Source organism: Neomonachus schauinslandi, chromosome 5 (genome assembly GCF_002201575.2).
Source record: "Neomonachus schauinslandi chromosome 5, ASM220157v2, whole genome shotgun sequence".
In the NCBI taxonomy this organism is placed as follows: domain Eukaryota; kingdom Metazoa; phylum Chordata; class Mammalia; order Carnivora; family Phocidae; genus Neomonachus; species Neomonachus schauinslandi.
Genome location: NC_058407.1, coordinates 95,494,663 through 95,521,988, shown reverse-complemented (window position 1 = coordinate 95,521,988; position 27,326 = coordinate 95,494,663). Strand labels below are relative to the sequence as shown.

Sequence of the window (27,326 nt, the reverse complement as noted above, 5' to 3'; positions counted from 1 at the left end):
CAAAGATTTGGAAAGGATGCTCATGCTTCCTCCATGTGTCTGCAAAAGAGCTCTCCAGTATGGTCTCTACACATGGAGAAGGCACAAATGAATGAATGTGTATACTGATTCTATCATAAATGGAATAGGTGACAGCCTACTGAAAAATGCTATGAAGATTCCTTACACAAGACTTACACATGAATAAAAAGAGCAAGTTAGCTATCTCTGTAATAGTGGATACCAATTCAACTACATGTTCATGCAGAATGTTCCCATTCATAAGTAGATCTTCATCACCTTGCACATCGACTTGTGATGTCCATTACAAGGAACATTGTTCCAGCCCCATTTTCTTGTTAGATAACGAAAATGTAGCTTAACACAACCCTCATCAAGATTCCTGGGTTCACCCGAGTGCCAAAATCTGAAAGGGAAAAAATGGATGAGGTTGTTCCTTCAAACAGTGCTTTGAAAAGGTCAAGGGAGGGGGCTGGGGCTGAACCGTGTGGAAGTCAAGGTCAGATATGCCCAAATCATTCCTTCTCCAATTCTCATGCAGTTTCTCCTCTACCTGAAGCCCTGGCATTTCCTCAAAAACTGACATCACCCAGTATTGTGTCACCTTATTGCATTAAACATTCTCCTAACAGATAGCCCTTCTATTTGTCCATCATTATGTCCTGTTCCCAAGGGACTGCCAGTCCATAAGCTCCCTTAAATGATGGAAAAGATTTCATCCCAGTCCCAAGTATCATTATAGTTGTTTCCTTTTTTTATATATATATTGCTTTTGGAGTCCAAAGAACTAGTTAAAACTGCTAAATCTGCTAAGATTCTTGTTATCTTAGATATGTAATTTAATTTCCCTGATTTCCATATCTAAAAAATAGAGACTAGAGTCATATTCCTGTATGTTTCACAGAGAGATAGGAGGATCAAAGGTGGTATTGTACTAAAACGCACTGAAGTATTTAAGAGTTTTTAAAAAAGACCTACGTAAATATGAGATATTGTAACTATCAGAAGTTAGCTCATTTGCTTTATGAGAAATATTAAATCAATAATCGGCCATGATCTTAATTGACATAAATTTTTGTTATATTTAGAGATATAATGTAGTAATTAAAAGTACAGACTTCGGTGTCAAATAGAGCTGGATTTGAGGATCATTTGTTGCCAATGCTAGATAATCTTTGCTGAGTTATCTAAACTCTCTAAACTCAATTTCCTCACCTCTACAGTGGGAAAAATAATACTGTGTGCTTCATAGAGTTCCTGTGATGATTAAATGAGATAACAAATAAAATTATTTAACCCAAGAGTTAAAAGAAGAGTAAGCTATTTTATTTTCATAGCTGATAGTTGTAACACTCTAAAATCCCTGCATGATCCAGGGCTCAGGATTCCTTTATCTAATTCTGTACTCACGTGACACTTTCATTGTATGGTGTTTGATCAACCCATTTCCAATCTCTTTTTCCCTTTGGGTCTGACAGCCCTATATAATAAGCAGAATATGTATCCAGGTTCTGGAAGATAAAATCCTAAAGGAAGAAAAGAGTTATAGCCTTTAGAGTATTCAGGTAGAACGGAGTTCTTTACAGCCTTAGGGAGAAGAGAAGAAAAGGAAAGGATCCAGGAAGAGCGACAGGGGGGCCCTCCCCAGAAGCTGAAGTCTTCTCCGGCTGAACAGTGCAGGATCAAAGAGATCACTTGTGAGCATGATGCTTGGCTCAGTCTGCTCACGCTGCTATAACAAAATACCACAGACCAGGTAGCTTATAAACAACAAGTTTCTTTCTCACAGTTCTGGAGGTTGGAAATTCCAGATCGGGGTACTAGCATGGTCAGGTGAAGGCCAGCTTTTTCTCCCTGTGTCTTCACATGGTAGAAGGGGCGAGGCAGCTGGGTGGGGTCTCTTTTATAAGAATACAAATCCCATTCATCAAGGTTCCACCCTCAGTATCTAAGCACGTCTCAAAGGCCCCACCTCCAAATACCGTCATCTTTGGGGGTTAGGATTTCACCATATGAAGTTTGGGGGAGACATAAACATTCAGAATACAGCAATGTTCAACACAAATGGAAGCAATTTCTATCCAGGATCATAATGAATTCTCATCTCAGATTCACTTCCCCCTTTCACTAAGAGGTGGTATTCTTCAAAGTCATGCATGAAAAATTTTTTTGCAGATTCAATCATTTTCCTTTCATAACTTCTTTAACTTCATTCCTGATTGTTACTGTGATTCTTCATGATTGAACTTTGTTTCTTTATTGCTATAATACCCCTTTCTCAGTGAAACAGTTAATAATTTATAAAATATTTACAGGTTGAAATAAACTGATATTCAGCCTAAAACATTTTCGTTCTTCAACTCAAACCCCACATATGATACTTTAAATGCCCCAACTTATTTTGGGAGAGATTAGTTTTATGGAAACAGGAAGAAGGTGTAGCATGTGAAGGCTTAGGTAGCCTTTCTTATCAGTTTTACTAAAAGCCTTCTGCCAGGGTGCCTGGGTGGCTCAGTTGGTTAAGCGACTGCCTTCGGCTCAGGTCATGATCCTGGAGTCCCGGGATCGAGTCCCGCATCGGGCTCCCTGCTCGGCAGGGAGCCTGCTTCTCCCTCTGACCCTTCCCCCTCTCATGTGCTCTCTGTCTCTCTCATTCTCTCTGTCTCAAATAAATAAATAAAATCTTTAAAAAAAAAAAAAAAAGCCTTCTGCCATAACACCAATATTCCAAAACAGTGAAAAACCTCCTTAGACAAGGGGCGCCTGGGTGGCTCAGTCGGTTAAGCCTCTGCCTTCGGCTCAGGTCATGATCCCAGGGTCCTGGGATCGAGCCCTGCATTGGGCTCCCTGCTCGGCGGAGAGCCTGCTTCTCCTTCTCCTTCTCCCTCTGCCTGCAGCTCTGCCTACTTGTGCTCTCTCTCTATCTCTCTGTCAAATAAATAAATAAAATCTTTAAAAAAAAAACAAACAAAAAACCTCCTTAGACAAGAGAGGTATACAACAACTAGGCAGGACTCCTGACTCCATCATCTATTAGAAAGTACCTGTTAGGTGCACCTGGGTGGCTCAGATGGTTAAGCGTCTGCCTTCGGCTCAGGTCATGATCTCCGGGTCCTGGGATCGAGTCCCGCATCGGGCTCTCTGCTCCTTGGGAGCCTGCTTCTCCCTCTGCCTCTCTCTCTCTCATGAATAAATAAATAAAATCTTAAAAAAAAAAAAAAAAAAAAAGTACCTGTTCATCCTTGGTGTTTATCACCAGCAGGTGAGCCTTCATTTCTGAGCAGTTCCTCTCACTCTCAGTCCAATTTCTTATTATAGTAGAAATAAAGTAGCAGTTGGAACTAAATGACTTCCAAGCCTTTGGGCAGCAGCTCCAATCTTTCTCTGTATTGACAGAAGGCCACAGATGTCCAATAAAAAAGAAAAAGTTTAAGTGTGTTGTATTACAAAATTCAGGACCCAGGAAGACCTCAAGGAAACTGGAACTTGCATCTTCACCCAGAAGTGGCAAGGAGCCCACCAATCAGGTGTCAAGGAGATCAAGTCTACCTATGTTAGGCAGTAACAATGTAGGGTCCCATCTCCCTTGCCAGAGTGGTGTCAGAAAAAGCCAGCTAAAACAGAGGGCTTAAAGAAGATCCAGACTCTTAGATATTACACAATAATATCTAGGTTTCAATGGAAAATTACCCATCATACCATGAATTACAAGTTCTCAAAATTAATTTAAAAAAATTTTTTATTAACATATAATGTATTATTTGTTTCAGGGGTACAGGTCTGTGATTCATCAGTCTTACACAATTCACAGCGCTCACCATAGCACATACCCTCCCCAATGTCCATCACCCAGCCACCCCATCCTGCCCACCCCCCTCCACTCCAGCAACCCTCAGTTTGTTTCCTGAGATTAAGAGTCTCTTACGGTTTGTGTCCCTCTCTGGTTTCGGCTCGTTTCATTTTTCCCCCCCTTCCCCTATGATCCTCTGTCTTGTTTCTCAAATTCCTCATATCAGTGAGATCATATGACACTTGTCTTTCTCTGACTTATTTCGCTTAGCATAATACCCCCTAGTTCCATCCACATCATTGCAAATGGCAAGATTTCATTTTTTGATGGCTGCATAATATTCCAGTGTGTGTGTGTGTGTGTGTGTGTGTGTGTGTGTGTGTGTGTGTCACATCTTCTTTATCCGTTCATCTGTTGATGGACATCTAGGCTCTTTCCATAGCTTGGCTATTGTGGGCATTGCTGCTATAAACATTGGGGTGCATGTGCCCCTTTGGATCACTGCATTTTTATCTTTGGGGTAAATACCCAGTAGTGCAATTTCTGGGTCATAGGGTAGCTCTGTTTTCAACTTCAAAATTAATTTTTAAAAAAGAAAATAAATACATGCCAATATCAAGATAAAAGAAATATTAGAATTATCTGACAAAGTTTTTTTTTAATTTTTTTAACATTTTATTTATTTATTTGAGAGTGACAGAGATAGTAAAAGAGCACGAGCGGGGAAGAGAGGGAGAAGCAGGCTCCCCGCTGAGCAGGGAGCCCAATGCAGGACTTGATCCCAGGACCCTGGGATCATGACCTGAGCTGAAGGCAGACACTTAACTGACTGAGCCACCCAGGCACCCCTCTGACAAAAATTTTAAAGAAACCATAATAAAGATACTTCAACAAGAAAGTACAAAGATGTTTGAACCAAATGGAAAAAAAGAATACCTCAGAAAAGAAATAGAAAATTTCAGCCAACAAATTAGAGATATAAATGAGAACCAAATGGAATTTTATAATTGAAAAATATAATAAAATAAAAAGCTCAGTGGATGTGCTCATCAGCAGAATGGAGAGAACAGAAAAAACAGTGAATTGAAAGAATAATAGAAATTACTCAAACAACAGAGACAAAATAGACTAAAAAAATAAATAGACTTCCAGTTTCCAGTCTGGCATGCAAGAAGGTCGAAATTGCCATTCCATCCTAACAAGTAAAAAGATGAACAAACTGCAAATCAACAACTCTTCACAGGCTAAGACACTGCTCTCAAAATTATGCAGACAGACAAATACAGAGGATCACAACTTACTGAAGCAAAAATCCAGGAGCCAAAACTTCTGTGGGAACAAATCCCAGGGAAGGGAAACCTGAACTGTAATTGTTGAATTGCTGGAAGCTCAGTGTGGAAAATCTGAGAGATAAAAACTCCAGGGTAATCCAGTCAATGGTGGGGAAGGAGGGAAAAACTTGCAGAGTTTTACCTTTTGGAGCTCTACCAGGTTTATCTGAGAAAATTCCCCTTGGGCTTCTGGCAAGGGGAGGGGCACAGCTGCAATTCTGAAACATACCAAAGCATTCTGTTCTTTTTAATGAAGTCTACCCTCAGGAAAAACTGTAACCAGAGCCTAACCCGCTGTGGTTTTATCAGAGCCTGGTTAGGGAAAGGGAAAATACCCACTCTAGCCATCCTGTTCCACTTTAAGGGAAGTAATTAGAAGAGCTGAGAAGCACTTTAAGTTCAAAGTCTAGAGGCAAAGACTCACTAAAAGAATGAGACAAAATTATAGGACTACAGAATGCTTCCCCTTCACCACGCCATACTGCCACATTACTAAAGGTCTATTTACAGCAGTTCCTTTTACTCAGTACATCACATCCAGCTAACAAGAAAAAATTACCAAGCATACTAAAAAACAAACAACATCCCACCCCACCCCCCAGTTTGAAGAGATAAAGCAGGCATCAGAACCGACTCAGATGTAGCAGGGATGTTGGAATTCTCAGACCAAAAATTTAAAGCGATTACTATGTTAAGGGCTGTAATGAACAAAGTAGACAGCATGCAAGAAGAGATGAGCTATGTAAGCAGAGAGACAGAAATTCTAAGAACCAAAAAGAAACATGAAAGATCAAAAATGCTGTAACAGAAATGAAGAATGTCTTTAGTGAGCTCATTATTAGACTGGACAGAGCTGAGTAAAAAATCTGAGCATGAGGGTATCTCAATAGAAGCCTCCAAAACTAAAAAGAGGAAAAGAACGTGTGGGGTGGGGAAGGAGGGGGGAATAAACAGAATATCCAAGAAATGTGGAGCAGCTACAAAAGGTGTAACATATGCATAATGGGAATAGCAGAAGAAGAATAAAAAGAGAACAGAACACAAGAAATACTGAAACAATAACATTTGAGAATTTCCTCCAAATTAATGACAGATACCAAACCACAGATTCAAAAAGCTCACAGAACACCAAGCAGGATAAATGCCAAAGAAAACTACATCTAGACATATCATATTCAAACTACAGAATATCAAAGATAAAGAAAAATCCTATGGAAGTGTTGAATCACTATATTGTACACCTGAAACTAATATTACATGGTATGTTAACTGGAATGTATATAAAAACTTTTAAAAATTTAAAAAATAAATAATTTTTAAAAATTTTTAAAAGCCAGAGGGGGGAAAAACACCTCCTCAGAGAAGCAAAGATAAGAATTACATCAGACTTCTCTAAAACCACAGAAACAAGAAGAGAATGGAGTGAAATATTTAAAGTGCTGAGAGAAAAAAACTATCACCCTAATTCTGTACCCTGCAAAATTAACCATCAAAGGTGAAGAAGAAATAGGGACTTCTCTGGAAAAACAAAAATTGAGGGAATTTGATGCCAGTAGAAACTGACTTATAAGCAATGTTAAAAGAACTTCTTAGAGAGAAGGAAAATAATATAGTCAGAAACATGGATCTATACAAAGAAAGTAAGAGTATCAAAAAGAGGAATAAGTGAAGGTAAAATAAAAACATATTTTTATATTCTTAATTGATCTATATACTTAATTGATCTTTTGTTTGTTCAAAATAATAATGGAGGGGGCATCTGGGTGGCTCAGTCGTTAAGTGTCTGCCTTTGGTTCAGGTCATGATCCCAGGGTCCTGGGATCAAGCCCCACATCAGGCTCCCTGCTCAGAGGGAAGCCTGCTTCTCCCTCTCCCACTCCCCCTGCTTGTGTTCCCACTCTCGCTGTCTCTCTCTCTCTGTCAAATGAATAAATAAAATCTTTAAAAATAATGATAATAATAATAATAATAATGGCAACCACATATTCGATTATGTATGCTAATGTGTAAGTGAAATAAATGGGAGCAATAATACAAGAGACAGGAGGAAGGAATTAGAATTATTTTGTTATTTTAAGATACTCTCACTGTACACAAAGATGTATAGTTATTTGAAAGTGAACTTGGATTAGTTGTATAAGTATATTGCAAACTTTAGGGCAGCCAATAAAAAAGGAGTATAACTGATATGTTAAGAATGCAATGAAAACGGAATCACATCAAATTCTCAAAACCACAAAAGAGAGAATAAGAGTGAATGAAAGATAAAAAAGGAACAAAGAACAAGGGCAAGATATAGACAACAATAACAAATATGATAGATATTGATAAAAACCATATCAATAATAAAAGATAAAAAAGATAAAGATAAAAAGGATAAAAGATAAAAAGGAACAAAGAACAAGGGCAAGATATAGAAAAAAATTACAAATATGATAGATATTGATAAAAACCATATCAATAATCACTTCGGGTGTCAGTGGTCTAAATGCACCAATTAAAACACAAAGATTGTCAGAATGGATCAAAATACCAGACTCAGCTATATGTTGTATACAAGAAATCCACATTAAAACTTCAGAAGGAGGGACACCTAGATGGCTCAAGTTAAGCGTCTGCCTTCGGCTCAGGTCATGATCCCAGGGTCCTGGGATTGAGTCCCACATCAGGCCCCCTGCTCAGTAGGGAGTCTGCTTCTCCCTCTACCCCTCTGCCCCCTGCTCGTGCTTTCCCTCTCTCTCTCTCAAATAAATAAATACAATCTTTAAAAAAAAGGTCCACATAATAGTTAAAATGGCAAAATGTAATAAAAGAGAGAGAATATTAAAAGCAGAAAGAGAAAAGAAAACTGACATACAAGGGAAAATCCCATAAGGCTATCAGCTGGCTTTTCAGCAGAAATTTTGCTGGCCAGAAGAAAACAGCATGATATATTCAAAGTGCTAAAAAGAAAAATACCTATGACCAAAGAATACTCTACCCAAGAATACTCAATCATTCAGAATTGAAAGAGAGATAGTTTCCCAGACAAACTGAGTTAAAGTAATTCATCACCACTAAACCAGCCTTACTAGAAATGTTAAAGGGGCTTTTTTAAGTGGAAAGAAAAGGCCACAATTACAAGTAAGAAAATTGTGAAAGGAAAAAATTTCACTGGTAAAAGCAAACATATAGCAAAGATTTAATTAATCACCTATGGGGCACCTGGGTGGCTCAGATGGTTAAGTGTCTGCCTTCAGCTCAGGTCATGATCCCAGGGTCCTGGGATCGAGCCCCACATCGGGCTCCTGGCTCAGCAAGGAGCCTGCTTCTCCCTCTCCCTCTGCCTCTCTCCCTCCTCATGCTTTCTCTCTCTGTCTCAAATGAATAAATAAAATCTTAAAAAAAATTTTAATTAATCACCTATAAAGCCAGCATGGAGGTTAAAACAAAAAGCAGTAAAATCAATTGTATCTATGAAAATCAATCAAGGGATACACAAAATTTAAAAATGCAAGATGTAACCTCATATACATAAAATGTAAAGGAGGGAGTAAAAATTTAGTACTTTCAGAATGTGTTTGAACTTAAGCAACCATCAACTTAATATAGACTGCTATACACATAGGATGCTATATATGAACCTAACAGTAACTACAAACCAAAAACCTGTAATGGATACACAAAAAACGAAGAGAAAGAAATCCAAGCATGACACTAAAGAAAGTCATCAAACTACAAGGAAAGAGAGCAAGAGAAGAAGAAAGGAACAGAGAACTACAAAAACAACCAGAAAACAATTAACAAAATGGCAAAAAGTACATACCTACCAATAATTACTTTAATTTGGGGTTTTGGGGTTTTTTTTAAAAAAGATTTTATTTATTCAAGAGAGAGAGTGACAGAGAGAGCGCATGAGTGGGGGGGGAGGGGCAGAGGGAGAGGGAGAAGCAGGCTGCCCCCTGAGTGGGGAGCCCAATGTGGGGTTCAATCCCAGGACCCCGGGATCACAACCAGAGCCAAAGGCAGATGCTTAACTGACTGAGCCACCCAGGCGCCCCAATAATTACTTTAAATGTAAAAATGGGCTAAATGCTCCAATCAAAAGACATGGAGTAACTGATTGGATTAAAAACAAGATCCATCCATAGGCTACCTGTAAGAGACTCACTTGAGACCTAAAGAAACATACACACTGAGAGTAAAGGGATGGAAAAAGGTATTCCATGCAAATGAAAAAGAAGAAAAAGAACAGCGTAGCAAAGCTTGTATCAGACAAGACAGACTTGAAAACAAGTAGCAGGAGACAAAGAAGGGTATACTTCTATCATTACATAATGATAAAGGGACCAATCCAACAAGAGAACATAACGGTTATAAATATTTATGCACCTAACATAGGAGCACCTAAATACATAAAGCAAATATTAACAGACATAAAGGTAGAAATTGAGAGTAATACAATAATAGCAGGGGTCTTGAAAATCAACAAGGAAATAGTAGTCTTATATGACATTAGACCAGATTGATCTAGCAGATATATACAGAACATTCCATCCAAAAACAGCAGAACACACATTCTTTTCAAGTGTACATAAAGCATTCTCCAGGATAGATCACATGGCCACAGAACAAGATTCAGTAAATTTCAGAAGACTGAAATCATATCAAGCACTTTTTCCAACCACAACAGTATAATACTAAAGATCAATTACAAGAAAAAACTGGGAAAAAAGAACATGTGAAAGCTAAACATGCTGCTAAACAATGAAGGGGCCAACCAAGAAATCAAAGAGGAAATTTAAAAATGCAAGAAAACATAACAGTCCAAGATCTTTGGGATGCAGCAAAAGCAGTTCTAAGAGGGAAATATATAATGATACGGGACTATCTCAAGAAACAAGAAAAATCTAAAGTAAACAACCTAAACCTAGATCTAAAGGAACTACAAAAAGAAGAACAAATAAAACCCAAAGCTAACAGAAGGAAGGAAACAGAGACTAAAAAAAAATAGAAAAGATCAATAAAACCAAGAGCTGGTTCTTTGAAAAGATAAACAAAATTGATAAACCTTTAGCCAGACTTATCAAGAAAAAGAAAGAGGACTCAAATAAAATCAGAAAATAAAGGAGAAGAAATAACTGCCACAACAGAAATACAAAGAATTATAAGTGAATGTTATGAAAAACTGAAGACCAACGAACTGGACAATACAGAAGAAATAGATAGGTTCCTAGAAACATACAATCTTCCAAAACTGAACCAGGAAGAAATTGAAAATTTGAACAGACCAATTATTAATAACAGAATTGAACTGGTAACCAAAAACCTCCCCCCAAAAAAAAGTCCAGGACCAGATGGCTTTACAGGTGAACTCCACCAAACATTTTTTCTTTAATAAAGATTTTATTTATTTATTTGATAGAGAGAGACACAGCGAGAGAAGGAACCCAAGCAGGGGGAGTGGGAGAGGGAGAAGCAGGCTTCCTGCAGAGCAGGGAGCCCGATGTGGGGCTCGATCCCAGGACCCTGGGATCATGACCTGAGCCGAAGGCAGACGCTTAACAACTGAGCCACCCAGGCGCCCAAAATTTATTTTTTTTTAAAGATTTTTATTTATTTATTTGTCAGAGAGAGAGAGCACAAGCAGGGGGAGCGGCAGGCAGAGGGAGAAGCAGACTCTCCCACTGAACAGGGAGCCCAACACAGGACTCGATCCCAGGGCCCTTAAGGCAGACACTTAACCAACTGAGCCACCCAGGCGCCCCTGAGCTGAAGGCAGACACTTAATTGACTGAGCCACCCAGGCGCCCCTCCACCAAACAGTTAAAGAAAAATTATTATCTATTCTTCCAAACCATTCCAAAAAACAGAAGAGGAAGGAAAACTTCCAAATTTGCCCTACAAGGCCCTGACACCAAAACCAGACAAAGACACTAAAAACAAAACAAGAACAAAAACAAAAAAAAAAACCACTATAGGCCAATATCTCTGATGAACATAGATGCAAAATTCCTCAAGAGAATATTAGCAAACTGATTTCAACAAATTAAAGGGATCATTTACCACAGTCAAGTGGGATTTATTCCAGGAAAGCAAGGGTGATACATGATGTTAATAAAGAGGAAGGGTAAAAGTCATATGATCATCTTAACAGATACAGAAAAGGTATTTGACAAAATACAACATCTGTTCATGACAAAACTCTCATCAAAGTGGGTTTACAGGGAATGTACCTCAACATAATGAAGGCCAAATATGACAAACCCACAGCTAACAACATTAATCAATGATGAAAAACTGAAAACTTTTCCTATAAGATCAGGAACAAGATGAGGATGTCCACTCTCACCACTTTTATTCAACATAGTACTGGAAGTTCTAGCTGCAGCAATCAGACAGGAAAAAGAAATGAAAAGCATCCAGGTTAGTAAGGAAGAAGTAAAACTGTCACTATTTGCAGTTGACACGATACTACATACAAAAAATCCTAAGGACCACCAAAAAACTATTAGAACCAATAAATAAATTCATTAAAGTTGTAGGATACAAAATCAATATATTGTATTATATATATCTGTTGCATTTCCACACACTAATAACAAAATATTAGAAAGAAAATTTAAGAAAACAATTCCATTTACATTTGCACCAAAAAGAGTAAATTACCTAGGAATAAATTTAACTAAAGAGGCAGAAGACCTATACTCTGAAAACCATAAGACACTGATGAAAGAAAATGAAGAGGACACAAATGCAAAGATATACTATGCACATGACTCGGAAGAATATTGTTAAAATGTCCATACTACCCAAAGCAATCTACAGATTCAATGTAATCCCCATCAAAATAACAACAGCATTTTCCACAAAACTAGACCAAATAATCCTAAAATTGTATGGAACCACAAAAGACCTGGAATAACCAAAACAATCTTGAGAAAGAAGAACAAAGCTGGGGGCACCTGAGTGGCTCAGTTGGTTAAGCATCCACCTTCGGTTCAGGTCATGATCCTAGGATCCAGGGATCGAGTCCCGCATTAGGCTCCCTGCTCATTGGGGAGCCTGTTTCTCCCTCTCTCTCTGCTGCTCCCTCTGCCATTCCCCCCTGCTTGTGTTCTCTCACTCTCACTCAAATAAATAAATAAAATCTTTAAAACAACAACAACAACAACAACAAAGCTGGAGGTATCACAATTTCACATTTCCAGATACACTACAACACTATTATAATAAGAACAGTATGGTACTGGCACAAAAACAGACCCATAGGTCAAGGGAACAGAACAGAAAGCGCAGAAATAAACCCACAGTTATATGGTCAATTAATCTACGACAAAGGAGGCAAAAATATACAGAGAAAAAAATACAATCTTTTCAATAAATGGTGTGAGGAATACTGGACAGCAACATGCAAAAGAATAAAACTAGACTGCTTTCTTACACCATACATGAAAATAAATGGATAGGGACGCCTGGGTGGCTCAGTCGGTTAAGCCTCTGCCTTCGGCTCAGGTCATGATCCCAGGGTCCTGGGATCGAGTCCCACATCGAGCTCCTTGCTCAGCAAGGAGCCTGCTTCTCCCTCTGCCTGCCTCTGTCTCTCTCTCTCTGATAAATAAATAAAATCTTAAAATATATATATATTTTTAAAAAAAGAAAATAAATGGATAAAGACCTAAATGTGAGAACTAAAACCATAAAACTCCTAAAAGAAAAAATAGGGATGGTAATCCCTTGGCAACATACTTATGGATATATCTCCTCTGGCAACGGAAACAAAAGCAAAAATGAAATACTGGGACTATACCGAAATAAAAAAGCTTTTCACAGCAAAGGAAGCCATAAACAAAACAAAAAGGCAACCTAGTGAATGGGAAAGGATATTTGCAAATGATATATCCAATAAGGGGTTGACATCCAAAATATATAAAGAACTTATACAAATCAACACCCAAAGAAACAAAGAATCCTACTAGAAATGGGCAGAGGACCTGAACAGACATTTTTCCAAAGACATACAATGACCAACAGACACATGAAAAGATGTTCAACATCATTAATCATCAGGGAAATGCAAATCAAAACTATAGTCAGATATTACTCACACCAGCCAGATAGGGTCACATCAAAAAGACAAGAAATAACAAGTGTTGGCTAGGAGGTGGGAAAAAAGGGAACCCTCATGCACTGTTAGGAATGTCAATTGGTATAACCACTATGGAAAACAGTATGGAGGTCCCTCAAAAAATTAAAAATAAAAATATCATATGATCCAGTAATTCCACTACTGAGTACTGACACTCCCCAAAAAACAAAAACATTAAACCGAAAAGATAAATGCACCTCTATGTTTATTGCATCATTGTTTACAGTAGCCAAGATATAGAAGCAACCTTAGTGTCCCATTGATAGATGAATGGATAAAAAAGATGTGGTATTTATATACAGTGGAACATTATTCAGTCATGAGAAAGAGGGAAATCCTACTGTTTGTGACAACATGGATGGATTGTAATTGCAGAGTATTATGCTAAGTGAAATAAGTCATATAGAGAAAGACAAATACCATATAATTTCACTTTGTGGAATCTAAAAAACAAAAGAAATGAACAAACCAAAAAACCAAAAACAAACAGACTCTCAAATACAGAGAACAAGCTGATGGTTGCCAGATGGGAAGTTGCGGGGAATGGGTGAAATAGATGAAGGGCATTAAGAAGTACAAACTTCCACTTATATTCTTTTTTTTTTTGGAGAGGGGGAGGGGCAGAGGAAGGGGGAGACAATCTTAAGCAGGCTCCACACCCACAATCGAGCCCAACACTGGGCTCGATCTCACAACCCTGAAATCACGATCTGAGTGGAAATCAAAAGTTGGACACTTAACCGACTGAGCCACCCAGGTGTCCCCAAACTTTATGATAAAATAAATAAGTCGTAAGTTATGGAGATGAAAAGTACAGCATAGGGAACAGAGTCAATAATATTAATAACACTGTATGGTGATAGATAGTGATTATATTTACCAAGGTAAACATTAATTAACATATAGAATTGTCAAATCAATATACTGTACCCCTGAAACTAATATAACATTGTATGTTAATTATACATCAATAAAAAAATTAAATGATAAAATTAAATAATCTAGAGTAAAAAGACTACCAACTGTAATTCCAATGATAAGACATCTGGAAAAGGCAAAACTATATAGGCAGTCAAAATTTCAGTGGTTACTAAGAGTCTGGAAAGGAGAGTAGAGCACAGGAGATTTTTATGTAAAAATGCATAACACTATGCATTTGTCAAAATCCACATAACTTTACATAGTTATTGCATGCAAATTTTATTTAATTTTATTTATTTTATTTATTTATTCATGAGAGACAGAGAGAGAGGCAGAGGCAGAGGGAGAAGCAGGCTCCCCACGGACTAGGGAGCCCGATACAGGACTCAATCCCAGGACCCTGGGATCATGACCTGAGCTTAACCAACTGAGCCACCCAGGCGCCCTGCATGCAAATTTTAAAGATTCATTTAGGAAGTCCAGGGGTCCATGAAAGAATGAAGACTGTGACAAGAGAATCTAACTATATTACAAGTGTTGGAAACAACCACACTAGGGGTGGGTAGGATGACTGCAATAACTTTGGAAATGGAATGGATTAAAGACAAAAGAAACTGCACATATTCTATTCTATTTGATAAAGATATTAGATATTTAGATTAAATATTAGATACAGATATTATCTTTATTAAAGATTATCTCTATTAGATAAAGGTTCTATTCTATTTGATAAAGATTCTATTCTAGTTGATAAAGTTGTTTCCCATGGTGGTTTGAGTTTACAACTCTGATACTGCTATATGTGTTAACTGGAATCGAATAATTATGTGAATGTACTGAGCAGATGATGGGAACCAGATTTCTCTCTGTTGGAGTGGTCATTAAAGATAACAAGGGGGAGTAGGCTAGAATGATGCAATGTAATCAATGAAAGTTTTAGACACCAGTAAAAACTGATGTGTACCTTATTACAGATATACATAGTTACAGTACAAATATTTATCAATAGATGTACATGCACAGGTTAGAACACACATATATATTTCCTTGTTCTGTGAACTGAGGGGGCCTAAAAGAAATAACACCTCAGTAGCAATGAGCATACCTAGTATCCAAATATTAGTTTCTTTTTTTTTTTAATTTTTTATTGTTATGTTAATCATCATACATTACATCATTAGTTTTTGATGTTGTGTTCCATGATTCATTGTTTGTGCACAACACCCAGTGCTCCATGCAGAACGTGCCCTCTTTAATACCCATCACCAGGCTAACCCATTCTCCCACCCCCCTCCCCTCTAGAACCCTCACTTTGTTTTTCAGAGTCCATCGTCTCTCATGGTTCGTCTCCCCCTCCAATTTCCCCCCCTTCATTCTTCCCCTCCTGCTATCTTCTTCTTTTTTTTTTTTTCTTAACATATAATGTATTTTTTGTTTCAGAGGTACAGATCTGAGATTCAACAGTCTTGCACAATTCACAGCGCTTACCAGAGCACATACCCTCCCCAGTGTCTGTCACCCAGTCACGCCATCCCTCCCACCCCAACCCCCACTCTAGCAACCCTCAGTTTGTTTCCTGAGATTAAGAATTCCTCACAAATATTGGTTTCTAATACCATTCTTCAGTAACAGGAGCCATGGCTCTACAGAAAAATAGCTGATTCTAAGACTGAGACAGGAAATACACAATATAAGCCCAGAGAATATTACAGTCCCAGAAAGTAAGGAAGTGCTCAAAAACAAAGCATAACATCACACTGATGGGGGCAAGTCTAAGGGCCACAGGAACGAATTGAAAGAACTCCCAGTGGCAAAGGCAGAACAATTTGAGCAACAAAATAAATAAAGTATTGGACTGCAACCCAAAGTATAAGATAAATATCCATGAATACATGCTGATATAGATAGATGATTGAGTAAATTAATAAACAGGATAGAAGAAACAAATACCACATACACAAGAATTTCCAATAAATTACATAGAAACTTGTTTTGAACTGAATTGTGTTCCCCAAAAATTCATGTCACTCAATGTGACTACAGTGATAGACTTTAAGGAAGTAATAAAGGTTAAATGAGGTTATAAAAAAAGTAGGGCCTTAATCCAATAGGACTTGGGTTCTTTATTTTTTTTTTTTTAAGATTTTATTTATTTATTTGCTGGAGAGAGAGAGAGAGAGCACAAGCACTGAGCAGCAGGCGGAGTGAGAGGGAGAAGCAGATCCCCATTGAGCAGGGAGCCCGATGCGGGGCTCGATCCCAGGACCCTGAGATCATGACTGAGCTGAAGGCAGATGCTTAACCGACTGAGCCACCCAGGTGCCCCAGCACTTGTGTTCTTCTAAGAAGAGGAAGAGACACCAGAAAGCTCTCCCTCCCCATTCACACAGAGAACTGCCTATGTGAAGACACAACAAGAAGGTGGCTGTCTACAAGCCAAGAAGAAAGGCCTCACCAGAAACCAACTCTTAAGTCACCTGGGACTTTTGGCCTCCATTACTGTGAGAAAATAAATTTGTTGTTTAGGCCGCCCAGTCTGTGATATTTTGTTACAGCAGCCAAGCAGGCTAATATGGATTTTGGCACCAAAGTGGAGTGTAACAAATACCTAAAAACGTGAAAGTGGCTTCGGAACTGGATGATGGGTAGAGGCTAGAAGAGTTTTGAGGTGCCTGCTAGTAAAAGCCTAGGTTGCCTTGAAAGAGCTGCTGGTAGAAATATGGATGTTAAAGGTAATCCTGGTGAGGACTTAGAAAGAAAAGAGAGCTGTAGAGAAAGCTCCTATCATCTCAAAGAATATACATATCCTATAATAAAAAGAATGTTGGTAGAAATATGAACATTAAAGGTGCTTCTGGTAAGGTCTCAGATGGAAATGAGAAGTATGTTATTGGAAACTGGAGGAAAGGCAATTCTTGTTATAAAATAGCAAAGAATTTGGTGCCTTGTGTTTAATGTTTTGTGAAAGATAGAACTTATAAACTTGGATATTTAGCAGAGGAGATTTCTAAGCAAAGTGTTAAAGCTGTGGTCTGATTTCTCTTTACTGCTTACAGTAAATTGCAAGAGGAAAGAGATAAATTGAAGAAAGTGTTAAACAAAAAGGACCAGAATTTGAAGATTTGGAAAATTCTCAGCCTATCCATAATATAAAAACTGAGAAAGTGTGTTTGGAGAGAACACCAAGGATGTGGCTGGACAATCATTCCATAAAGAGATTACCCATGCATTTAAACAGCCAGCTCCACAATGAAGACTATTTCATTGTACAGATAAAGATATGCATATAAGAATTTTAGGTCTTATGTATTTCTACACTTAAAGCTTAAAATGACCATGAGACTCAACTTCTTAGTATGATCCACCTGTGAATCTTATTGGAAATATTGACTTGGTGTCCTTATATAGTATAGTCAACCACTGAATTATAGGCACATTAATTTTTACCTTCCATGGTCCAATTTTCTTTCCTACATTCCAATTCTGTGTGAGTGAGTTCTTTTGTAGTCTTTTTTTCAAGAAGCTGAGAATATTTTTGAAAAAAAAAGGCCATTCATTTACCTGGTAGTGTTATGACTTTGCCTTCTATTGTTACTTTCTTAGATTCTATTTTATAGCCAGCAAAATCTACAAATGCCCAATTGTTTGAGAAGGATCCTGACTACAGAAAAGATGTCTCATCCCCCCACATTCAATGTAATCCTAATTCTACTGATTTTGAAACCATAGATTTCCCCAGGAACAGCTGAAAGATCAGTAGTTGAAAGAGGACATGATAGTTCCATTAGAATGACTGCAAAGGGATTTATCCATATTTTCCTTCAATACTAAATGCAAAGGCTAAACCTTGGAGGTGGAAAAATGGAGGAAAAACAAACACTTCTATCTGAGGATGTACACAGCATAGGTCTTTGTGGGGGAAATGAGCTAATTCTGAGGAGTTCTGGGTTACCTACAGAGTAAGAATTTTTTTTTAATCCAACATTAATCAGGAGGAATAGGCATTATTTTCTTCATCTTCTTTCCTTTACTCTATCTACTCCTAAATGGCTCTTATTCCTCACCACACCAATATACTCACAACTTAAAAATAACTTACCTCTCCCTCTAGAAAGTGAATTTTCTCTTTCTTTCCTCCTTATCTCCCATTTGCTCCTTGACCCACCACATACTGGCTTCACTACTTCTTATGCCTTTTAAAAATTCGACAAATTCTTAAAGCCAAAGATATGAGGAAATCCACTTATTTGCTAAATTGGCTTTTACATCTTACAGTCTTGGGCAGGACATTTCTCTCCCGGAACATTTCTTCCCTCTCTTTTTGTTCACCAGCTCATCTCAAAATACGTCTCTCTGCACTCAAAAACCCCTGGCCTTATAAACACTAATAGGCAAATATAGCTTTGTCCTCATTTACCACAACTATCTAGGGTAGAAATGGTGCCTAATAGATGTCTCTCTAAAGACAAACACATGTACACATGTACTCTTCAATTTCTCTAAGGAGTGGAGTCCATTATTTTTATAAACTAAATTCAAATAAATAACAAAATTCCTAACAGATTCCCATTAATTGTGTCCCTCCCCACCAACCCCAAAGAAAACCTCTTTTCCAGATTTCTGGATATACCCATCATTAAATGTATCTAATGGATGTCATCTCTTTATGTAAGACAGACATTCCTCATAGATTCAGATGGGTACTTACTGATAAAAGTGATAAAAAATGAGATTGCCAATAGCAGCAGAAGTACCAGCAATGAGGCAAAAAGTAGCTTGGGAAAACTGGGGTTACTTTTGTGTGGGCTGGTCTTCTCTTTGGGAGCTGAAGGAGAAATCAAATGAGGTTCATCAGTAATAAATTCTGGCTCTTACTTCCCTTCTCCTTCTCCCTTTTCTTGGATGACATAGTATTGCCAACGATACGACATTTGAAATAATATGAAAATAGGAAAAAAAATAATAATGTTCATTGTAGAAACTTCAGAAAATATATAAAAGTACAGTATCCATTGAGATAACTGTTGCTAATGTTTTGGTATATATCTTCCCAGTAATTTTTCAAAGTGTATATACATACATACATACATACACACATACATTTTTCCACAGGATTGACATACCATATATACTGGTTTCTGACCTACTACATTCTTATATACTATACCATGAACATTTTTCATACAAGTATATTTTCTTCTTTAACACTCTCTATTATGGTGACATAGTATTTCATTACATACATAAATAATCTTCCAGATTGTTCCCAACTTTAACTACTTTAAATAATGCCATAGCACATAAATCTTTATTATAGTCATTCCCTCATCACATTCTTAAAATACGGTCAGAACTTTTTAGTCACTATTTAATGGTTAAGTCACTATTTCATTATTTTCTCAATGGGTAGTATCAAAAAGACAAGAAATAACAGTGTCGGTGAGGATATGGAGAAAAGGGAACCCTCACGCAGTTAGCGGGAATGTAAACTGGTGCAGCCACTGTGGAAACCAGTATGGAGGTTCCTCAAAAAATTAAAAATAGAAATATCATATGATCTATTAACTTCACTACTGGATATTTACCCAAAGAAAACAAAGACACTAAATCAAAAAGATATATGCACTCCTATGTTCACTGCAGCATTATTTACAGTAGCTAAGATAGGAAAGCAACCTAAGTGTCCACCCATCCATGAATGGATAAAGAAAATGTGATATTTATATACAATAGAATATTATTCCACCATAAAAAAAGAAGGAACTCTTGTCATTTGTGATAACACAGATGAGCCTTGAGGACATTATGCTAAGTGAAATAAGTCAGAGAAATCAAATACCATATGATCTCACTGATCTGTGCAATCCAAAAAACAAAACAAAGCAAAACTCACAGATACAGAGAACAAGAGATCGGTGATGGCCAGAGGGGGGGTGGGTTATGAGTGAAGGGGATTAAGAGGTACAAACTTCCAGTTATAAAATAAAGAAGTTGTGGTTGTAATGGATAGCATGTTTACTATAGTTAATGCTATAGATTATTACAGTATTATCAACTATTAAGTATTATTACATACTTGAAAGTTGCTAAGAGATTAACTCTTAAAAGGTCTCATCACTAGAAAAAAAAATTGGATAACTGTTTATGGTGATGAATGTTAACTAGACTTACTTTAGTGATCATTTCACAAATATATACAAAAACCAGGGGCGCCTGGGTGGCTCAGTCGTTAAGTGTCTGCCTTCAGCTCAGGTCATGATCCCAGAGTCCTGGGATCGAGCCCCGCATCGGGCTCCCTGCTCAGCCAGAAGCCTGCTTCTCCCTCTTCTACTCCCCCTGCTTGTGTTCCCTCTCTCACTGTCTCTCTCTCTCTGTCAAATAAATAAATATTTTTAAAAAATCAAATCATTACACTGTACACCTGAAACTAAGAGAGTAGTCCCCTCCATTACCCACAGTTTCGCTTTACATGATTTCAGTTACCTGTGGTCAACTGTGGTCTGGAGGCAGATGATCCTAACACTAGGTAGGTCACAATGCCTATGTCACTCACCTCACATCATCCCATTACATAAGAATTTTATCATCTCACATTATCACAAGAAAAAGAAAGGTGAATACAGTTCAATATTCTGAGAGAGACACCATATTCATATAACTTTTATAGTAATATGGTTATAATTGTTCTGTTTTATTAGTAGTTATTGCTGTTAATCTTACTGTGCCTAATTTAAACTTTTTATCATAAGTATATATGCATAGGAAAAAAAACACAGTATATAGGGTTTAGTACTATCCACTGTTCAGGCATTCACTGGGGATCTTGGACCATATTTCCCACAGATAAGGGGGATACTATATAATGTTATTTGTCAATCATACCTCCATAAAGAAATAAAAAGAATTGTTTTCTCAAAGTTATTAAGTATTGACAAGTGGGGTATGCAATAGATTTTCTGAATGCAGGGCAATTTCCCTTGTAATGTTAGAGACTCTCTTTGTAACTTTCTCTTCTTTCACATGCAATGGTCTTTGGTTCCACTTTAGTCCGGTACTAACAAATACACCCACAACATTCTCTACTCAAACTCTTCCCCTCTAACTGAGCCTGCTAATTCATCAATAGCCCCTGCATTTGGGTTGATGGTTTCAAGACCTGTACCCAATCTCTTGACTGTATCTCACTCAGCTTCAGAAAGTACAGAACAACTTCTCAGCATAATTAGCACTCTCCTTAGCTCAGGACTGTAGAGGATTTGTCACACCTCAATTTTGTTAGAGTATAACTGTACACCCCCTTAATGCTCATCTTCAGGCAACTCAATCTTCTGAGAATCCAATGTGTCCCAACTGCGGCCAGAGAAGCAGCAACTAACATTACCTATGCTTCATTTATAGCATTCTCTCTTCATCCTTCATCTCATCATAAACTCTGACCACCAGAAAATGCTTCTTACCTGCAGGAGGCCATGATTTGGTGCTTGAGGACTTGGATTCATTTTTGAAACTCAATTCAGCATAAGTGGTCTCTGAAGTCATATTGAGAAATCTGTTCTGTTCAAAAAATCCTTTTAACCTCTTCCTTAAAACATCTTAAAATGAAACCCAAACATGGTGGCAACTTGTCATACTTCCTATCAAGAACAGGAGCCCCTGATAGGCAAATAACCCTAAGAGGAATCTCATGAAAATTAAAAACCTCAGAGAGAAGCCCAATCCCCAGGACCAACACAGTGAGAATCACAGCATTTAAACATATGTCAGCAAGTGTAATAAAAGTAGGAACTTAGGAACTCAAAGGGTAAATTAAAAAAAAAAAAACAGGAAGTAAACAAATGGAAACTAAGCAATTGAGAAATCTTTTCTGAGACTTGTATTATCGGAACTCACCAGCAAGAATGAAATTCAAATATTTGTGTACATCTACATGCAAACATAATTATTTCTAGACCAACCTGGGCATATACTCATTCATGCTGTATTCTCTTCATCATTTGTAGCTGATCAGGCACCTTTTGGGTACCACATTCTGAGAGGATCACTGACAAAAAACTCACATGTTAGCCTCTCCACTTTCAGTCAGTATCTTCTAAAGTAGTAGGGAAGTCAAAGCTTATCATATGTCCTCTGAAGCTGCTCCTCAGTGCTGTTTTTCCCTGTTCTTAACTAACTCCCGCATGGCTCTCCATTCATTTTGCTACAGTCACTTCCAGCACTCCTGAAAGCAGCTCTCTCTGCTGGATGTTAATGGAGTAGGCCAGCCTTTACACCACCCATCTCTATCCCTTTAATCCCCACAACACCGCAACAAGACGATATAGGTCAATGTGACTATTTTTTAACAAGTTAGGATAATTTAATGGAATCACAAATTAGGAGATAACTCAGTCACAAATATGACTTTTTCTAAAGGACAAGAGGAAAGCACTCGAAAAATTGAATCCTTCATATAGAATCTTCCCAGACATGCTCTTAGCTCACATCCTAGATTCAGCTCTCTCCAAATGATCCTCCTTCTTTTAATCTCCCCCACCAAACTCCTCCATCACCTGCATAACACACACACTAACCTCATTTATTTCTATATCGAGGTATGTTGAAAACCATGCATTCACACTAATAACCTCTAATTCCAATCCAACACTAAAGAGTTCATTCTAGTTTTCTCCCTTCCACATTTCTAACTCCCTTCTGTTACAGCAAGAAACCTGCTTCCATTGTCTTTGACTACTTTTTTTTATTTGAGTAATCCCCTGAATTTAGTCAATTTTCTGTCTTTGTCATACCCTGACAAAGATGCTCTTCTCTCCCTGATTGGGCTCTGACTTCCCAACCCAGGCCACCATTATTGTTGGAGCCCTTATCCTGCTTGGGTGTTCTTGCAGAGCTAGCCAAACCCCATGGACATCATCTTGCTCAGGTGTGACACCCTATGCTAGGCCACCTTCCATAGGAAATCCCCCCTTACTCTGCCTAGACTCTGACTGCTGATGCTGGCTCCCTAACCCTCACCTGTAATCCATCCTTATCCCACTTAGGTTCTAAAACCCTACACAAGATCCCCCTGGATGCGTGGAAGCTCTCCTTACCCTTCCTGGGCTCGGAGTCCCCACCCTGGGCTACCCTCCCACATGGACAACTTCCTTACCCTGTTCAGCCTCTAAAACCCACACCAGGTCTACCCTCTGCATGTACACTTTCTTCACTCTGTTTGGACCATGAAACCCCATGCCAGGTCTCCCACCTCCCAGGAAGGATCATCCTGCTTAAGCTCCCTGCACCGGGCTACCCCACCACATAGATGTCCTCTTCACCTTTCCAACACTGGCACCCCAGAGCAGGCTGCTTCTGATACCCTCCCTATACCAGGCTATTACCATGTGTGGACACTCTCCTCACTACAGAGTGTGGTTCCCCATGCCGGAAATACTCTCCCACTCCGGCAGAGATGTTCTCTGGACTCTTTTGGACTCCCACACCACTCTCAAGCCAACCTCCTGAATATCACCCTTCTCACCCTGCCTGAGTTCTGACATCCTGCACCAGGCCACTGTTGCTCCCCCATCCCACCCTACATCAGACACCTACCTTGTTCTGCTCTACCTAAGATTTCATTTAGGACTGAACTGTTTGGTAAGGAAAGGGAAAAGGGTATGAAAAAAGGTAAGATGGGGAAGGGCTGATTCTTGCAAATTTTCTAGCAAATAACTACTAGACCTAACAAGTACTTGCACACTTGCATGTATGCACGAATACATCCTCCTCCCAAGAATAACCGTTGATTATCAGAGACTTAACAACCTAGTTTGTAAAGAAAAGACAAAATATGTTCCTAAAGGTATCTCTCTTTCCCTAGAGTAAATTACATTATAACTGGATTACACTATATCACAAACAACCCCAAAATCTGAATGGCTTACAACGACAAACAATTGTATCTCACTCACACTGCATGTGAGCTTATGGTCTGCATAAGGTTCATTGTAACTCTGCTTGGCTCTTCTCTTAGTATTTTCTCATTCTGGAACCTAGGTTCCTAGAGCAGCTCCTGATAAGCTGAAACATGCAGAAACATTCCAATCCTCTATTCAGATAAGGTATACATGATATCCACTATGATCCCATTGGCCAATGGAAGTCGCCTGGACTGGATATGAATAGGGCAGGGAAATACATTCTATCTACAGGGAGACATGTCAAGGGCAGCAGAATATCAGACTGTGTGGCTTAAACAACAATCTATTTTTCAGTTCTAGCAGCTGGTAAGTCTAAGATCAAGATGCCAGCAGATTTACTATCTGGTGAGAAACCCCCTTCCTAATTCATAGATGGCTGTCTTCTCACTACGTCCTCACTTGGCAGAAGTGGTGGGGGAACTCCCTGGGGTCTCTTGTATAAGGACACTGATCCCATTCATGAGAGTTCTACCCTCGTGACCTGTCACCTGCAAAAGGCCCCACCTCCTAATACCATCACATCAGGAATTAGGATTTCAACATATGAATTTTCAGGAGACCCATTCAGTCTGTAGCACTGTTTAAATAATTTAGCCAAGGGATCTCTAGAGCAGTGATCTCTAAAATGGGGCACAATACCCCAGGGCACAGAAATAAAATACTAGAACATCTATTAATAGGTATTTAAAATGTTAAGTAAAATAAGCTTTATTACTATCATACGGGCTCAGTGTTGGTTGCATGTCATGTGTGGTACAGGGTCTATCACGAGGAAAGAGTGGAGGTTCCACAACTCTTAAGTTGATGGTGTACCTTCACTTGTTCATTCACTCTCTGTATGTTCCATCATATTATAGTTTAAATATCTGTGCAATTAATAATTTGGCTGGCCTTTGTACCCAGTTCCTGGGAGGCAGCCTCTAAATCCTTAGAATTTCCTGAGTAATATGAATGTCTTTATTCACAGTGGGCCCTGACAGTTTATGCTAATGAAGTCACTCTTAGTGAGCCCCTAGTTTGTGCCAACAAGATGATTCAAGATAGGGACTGACCAAGCCAGAAAGACCAACCATGGGATTAGAGGGCTGGGGCTTTGAGCCATGAGAAATCAGCCCAGACCAGGGAGGGATGGAGACTGAGTTCAGCCTTGCGGCAAATGACTCAATCAAGCATGCCTATGTAACAAACTCCAATAAAAACTCTGAGCACTGAAGCTCAGGCAAGCTCCTCTGGCTGGTAATACTATGTGTATTGTCATACATTAATGTGCATCCACAGGGACAATGAAAGCTTCATCTTTGGGACCCTCTCAGATCTCGCCCTATGCATCTCTCCCTTTGGACAGTTCTGATTTTTATATCCTTTTGCTATAATGAAAGTATGGCTGGCACTTTCCTGAGTCCAGTGAGTTGTTCTAGCAAATTATCAAACCTGAGGGAGTCATGGGAACCCCCAAATTTGTACAAAGTTGATCAGAAGTAAGGGAAGCCCTGGAATTCCCCAAACTTGTGGCTAGTATCTGAAATGAGGGCAGTCTAGTGGAGGACTATGACCTTAATCTATGAAATCTGGCCTAACTCCAGGCAGTTGGTATCATAAATCATTACAATACCTCAAAATGACTAGTTTCATAAGATATTAAATATTTGTGATTTTTTTTAACAAGATGGGAAGTGACCATCTTGTTCACTTTGGCAAATTACTTAAAAGAATTGGGAAACTTAATTATTGCTATGCTTAAAAACAAAAAAAAGACAAGTGTTCTAATTCTGCTCACTTTTCCAGTGCTATGAAATAGCTTACAGTGCTATGCTTTAGCAGATGTTAAGGCACACGAGCATGCATGTGCGCACACACACACAATTAACCTGGGCTTTCAAGGTAAAGGTGATTTTTAACAGTAAGTGAGAAGACAACTACTTTATAAAAGAAACTTATGGAAAGAGCGGTTGGAAAACTGATGATGAGGAAAAAATATTTCCATCATGCTGTGATTTTCCTTTTGCCAAAAATTATATAAGGATATGACTTATCCATCTTCCTTTTTGAAATCTTCAAAATGGATGGTTTTAGTGGGTTTTGAACTCATTTATTAAGGAGTTTAAAATACAACACTCGGGGCACCTGGGTGACTCAGTCATTAGGCGTCTGCCTTCAGCTCAGGTCATGGTCCCAGGGTCCTGGGATCGAGCCCCACATCGGGCTCCCTGCTCTGCGGGAAGCCTGCCTCTCCCTCTCCCACTCCCCCTGCTTGTGTTCCCTCTCTTGCTGTCTTTCTCTGTCAAATAAATAAATAAAATCTTTAAAAAAATAAAATGTAACACTCGTAAGTTTGTAAGGCTAGATTAATATCATGAAAGAAGATAACTACTAGGTGGTTTTAACAAAAAGATTTATAGAGAGAATTGAAAAATGAGAATCATAACTTCTTAAGTACAGCTAATAATATTCTTCCCATTTGAGCCATGTCATTATGAGGTATGTTTTACAACTGATAGCTATTAAAAGCAAGAACTGAGGGGCGCCTGGGTGGCTCAGTTGGTTAAGCGACTGCCTTCGGCTCAGGTCATGATCCTGGAGTCCCTGGATCGAGTCCCGCATCGGGCTCCCTGCTCGGCAGGGAGCCTGCTTCTGCCTCTGACCCTCCCCCCTCTCATGTGCTCTCTCTCTCTCATTCTCTCTGTCTCAAATAAATAAATAAAAATCTTTAAAAAAAAAAAAAAAAAAAGCAAGAACTGAAATAAACCAAACTTATAACTAATCCAATATTTTGTTCTCCTAATAAGTAACATTAAATTTAAAATTGTTTCAGAATGTTATTTACTTTGCCTTTACCATATCCTTTTTATTTTTATTATAATATTCATAATGGACTTATTTGTGAGAATATCAGTTATCTGTATAAACAACTATCTTAAATCTTAGTAGCTTAACACTACAACCATTAATTTAGCTCAAATTCCTGAGTTTGGCAAATTGGGCTGGGCTCAGCTGGATAGTTCTGGTTTGAGTCAGGTGTGGCTGATCTCAGCTCAGCCTGTTCATGTATCTGTGGTCAGATAGCATATTGACAGGGACTTCTCTAAGAGGGGCCCAACTGAGACAGCTTATATCTGTTCCATGTGGTCTCTCATCCTCCAGTAGACCAAGCAGGGTTCCAAGAGCAGCGAGAGAGCAAGTCCAATGCACACATATGTTTC

The 27,326-nt window shown here is 38.5% G+C and overlaps 1 protein-coding gene across 1 annotated transcript; it reads right to left on the bottom strand.

Annotated features, from left to right (window-relative positions):
- Window positions 1-21,709, bottom strand: LOC110580835 (C-type lectin domain family 4 member A-like). Its single transcript, XM_021690486.1, has 5 exons — window positions 21,628-21,709; window positions 18,879-18,995; window positions 3,233-3,384; window positions 1,411-1,526; window positions 1-406 (listed from the first exon to the last, which is right to left on the bottom strand). Exons 1-5 carry the CDS (start codon window positions 21,707-21,709, stop codon window positions 259-261), a joined length of 615 nt encoding a protein of 204 aa, XP_021546161.1. The 3' UTR covers window positions 1-258.
- Window positions 21,710-27,326: the final 5,617 nt, after the last annotated feature.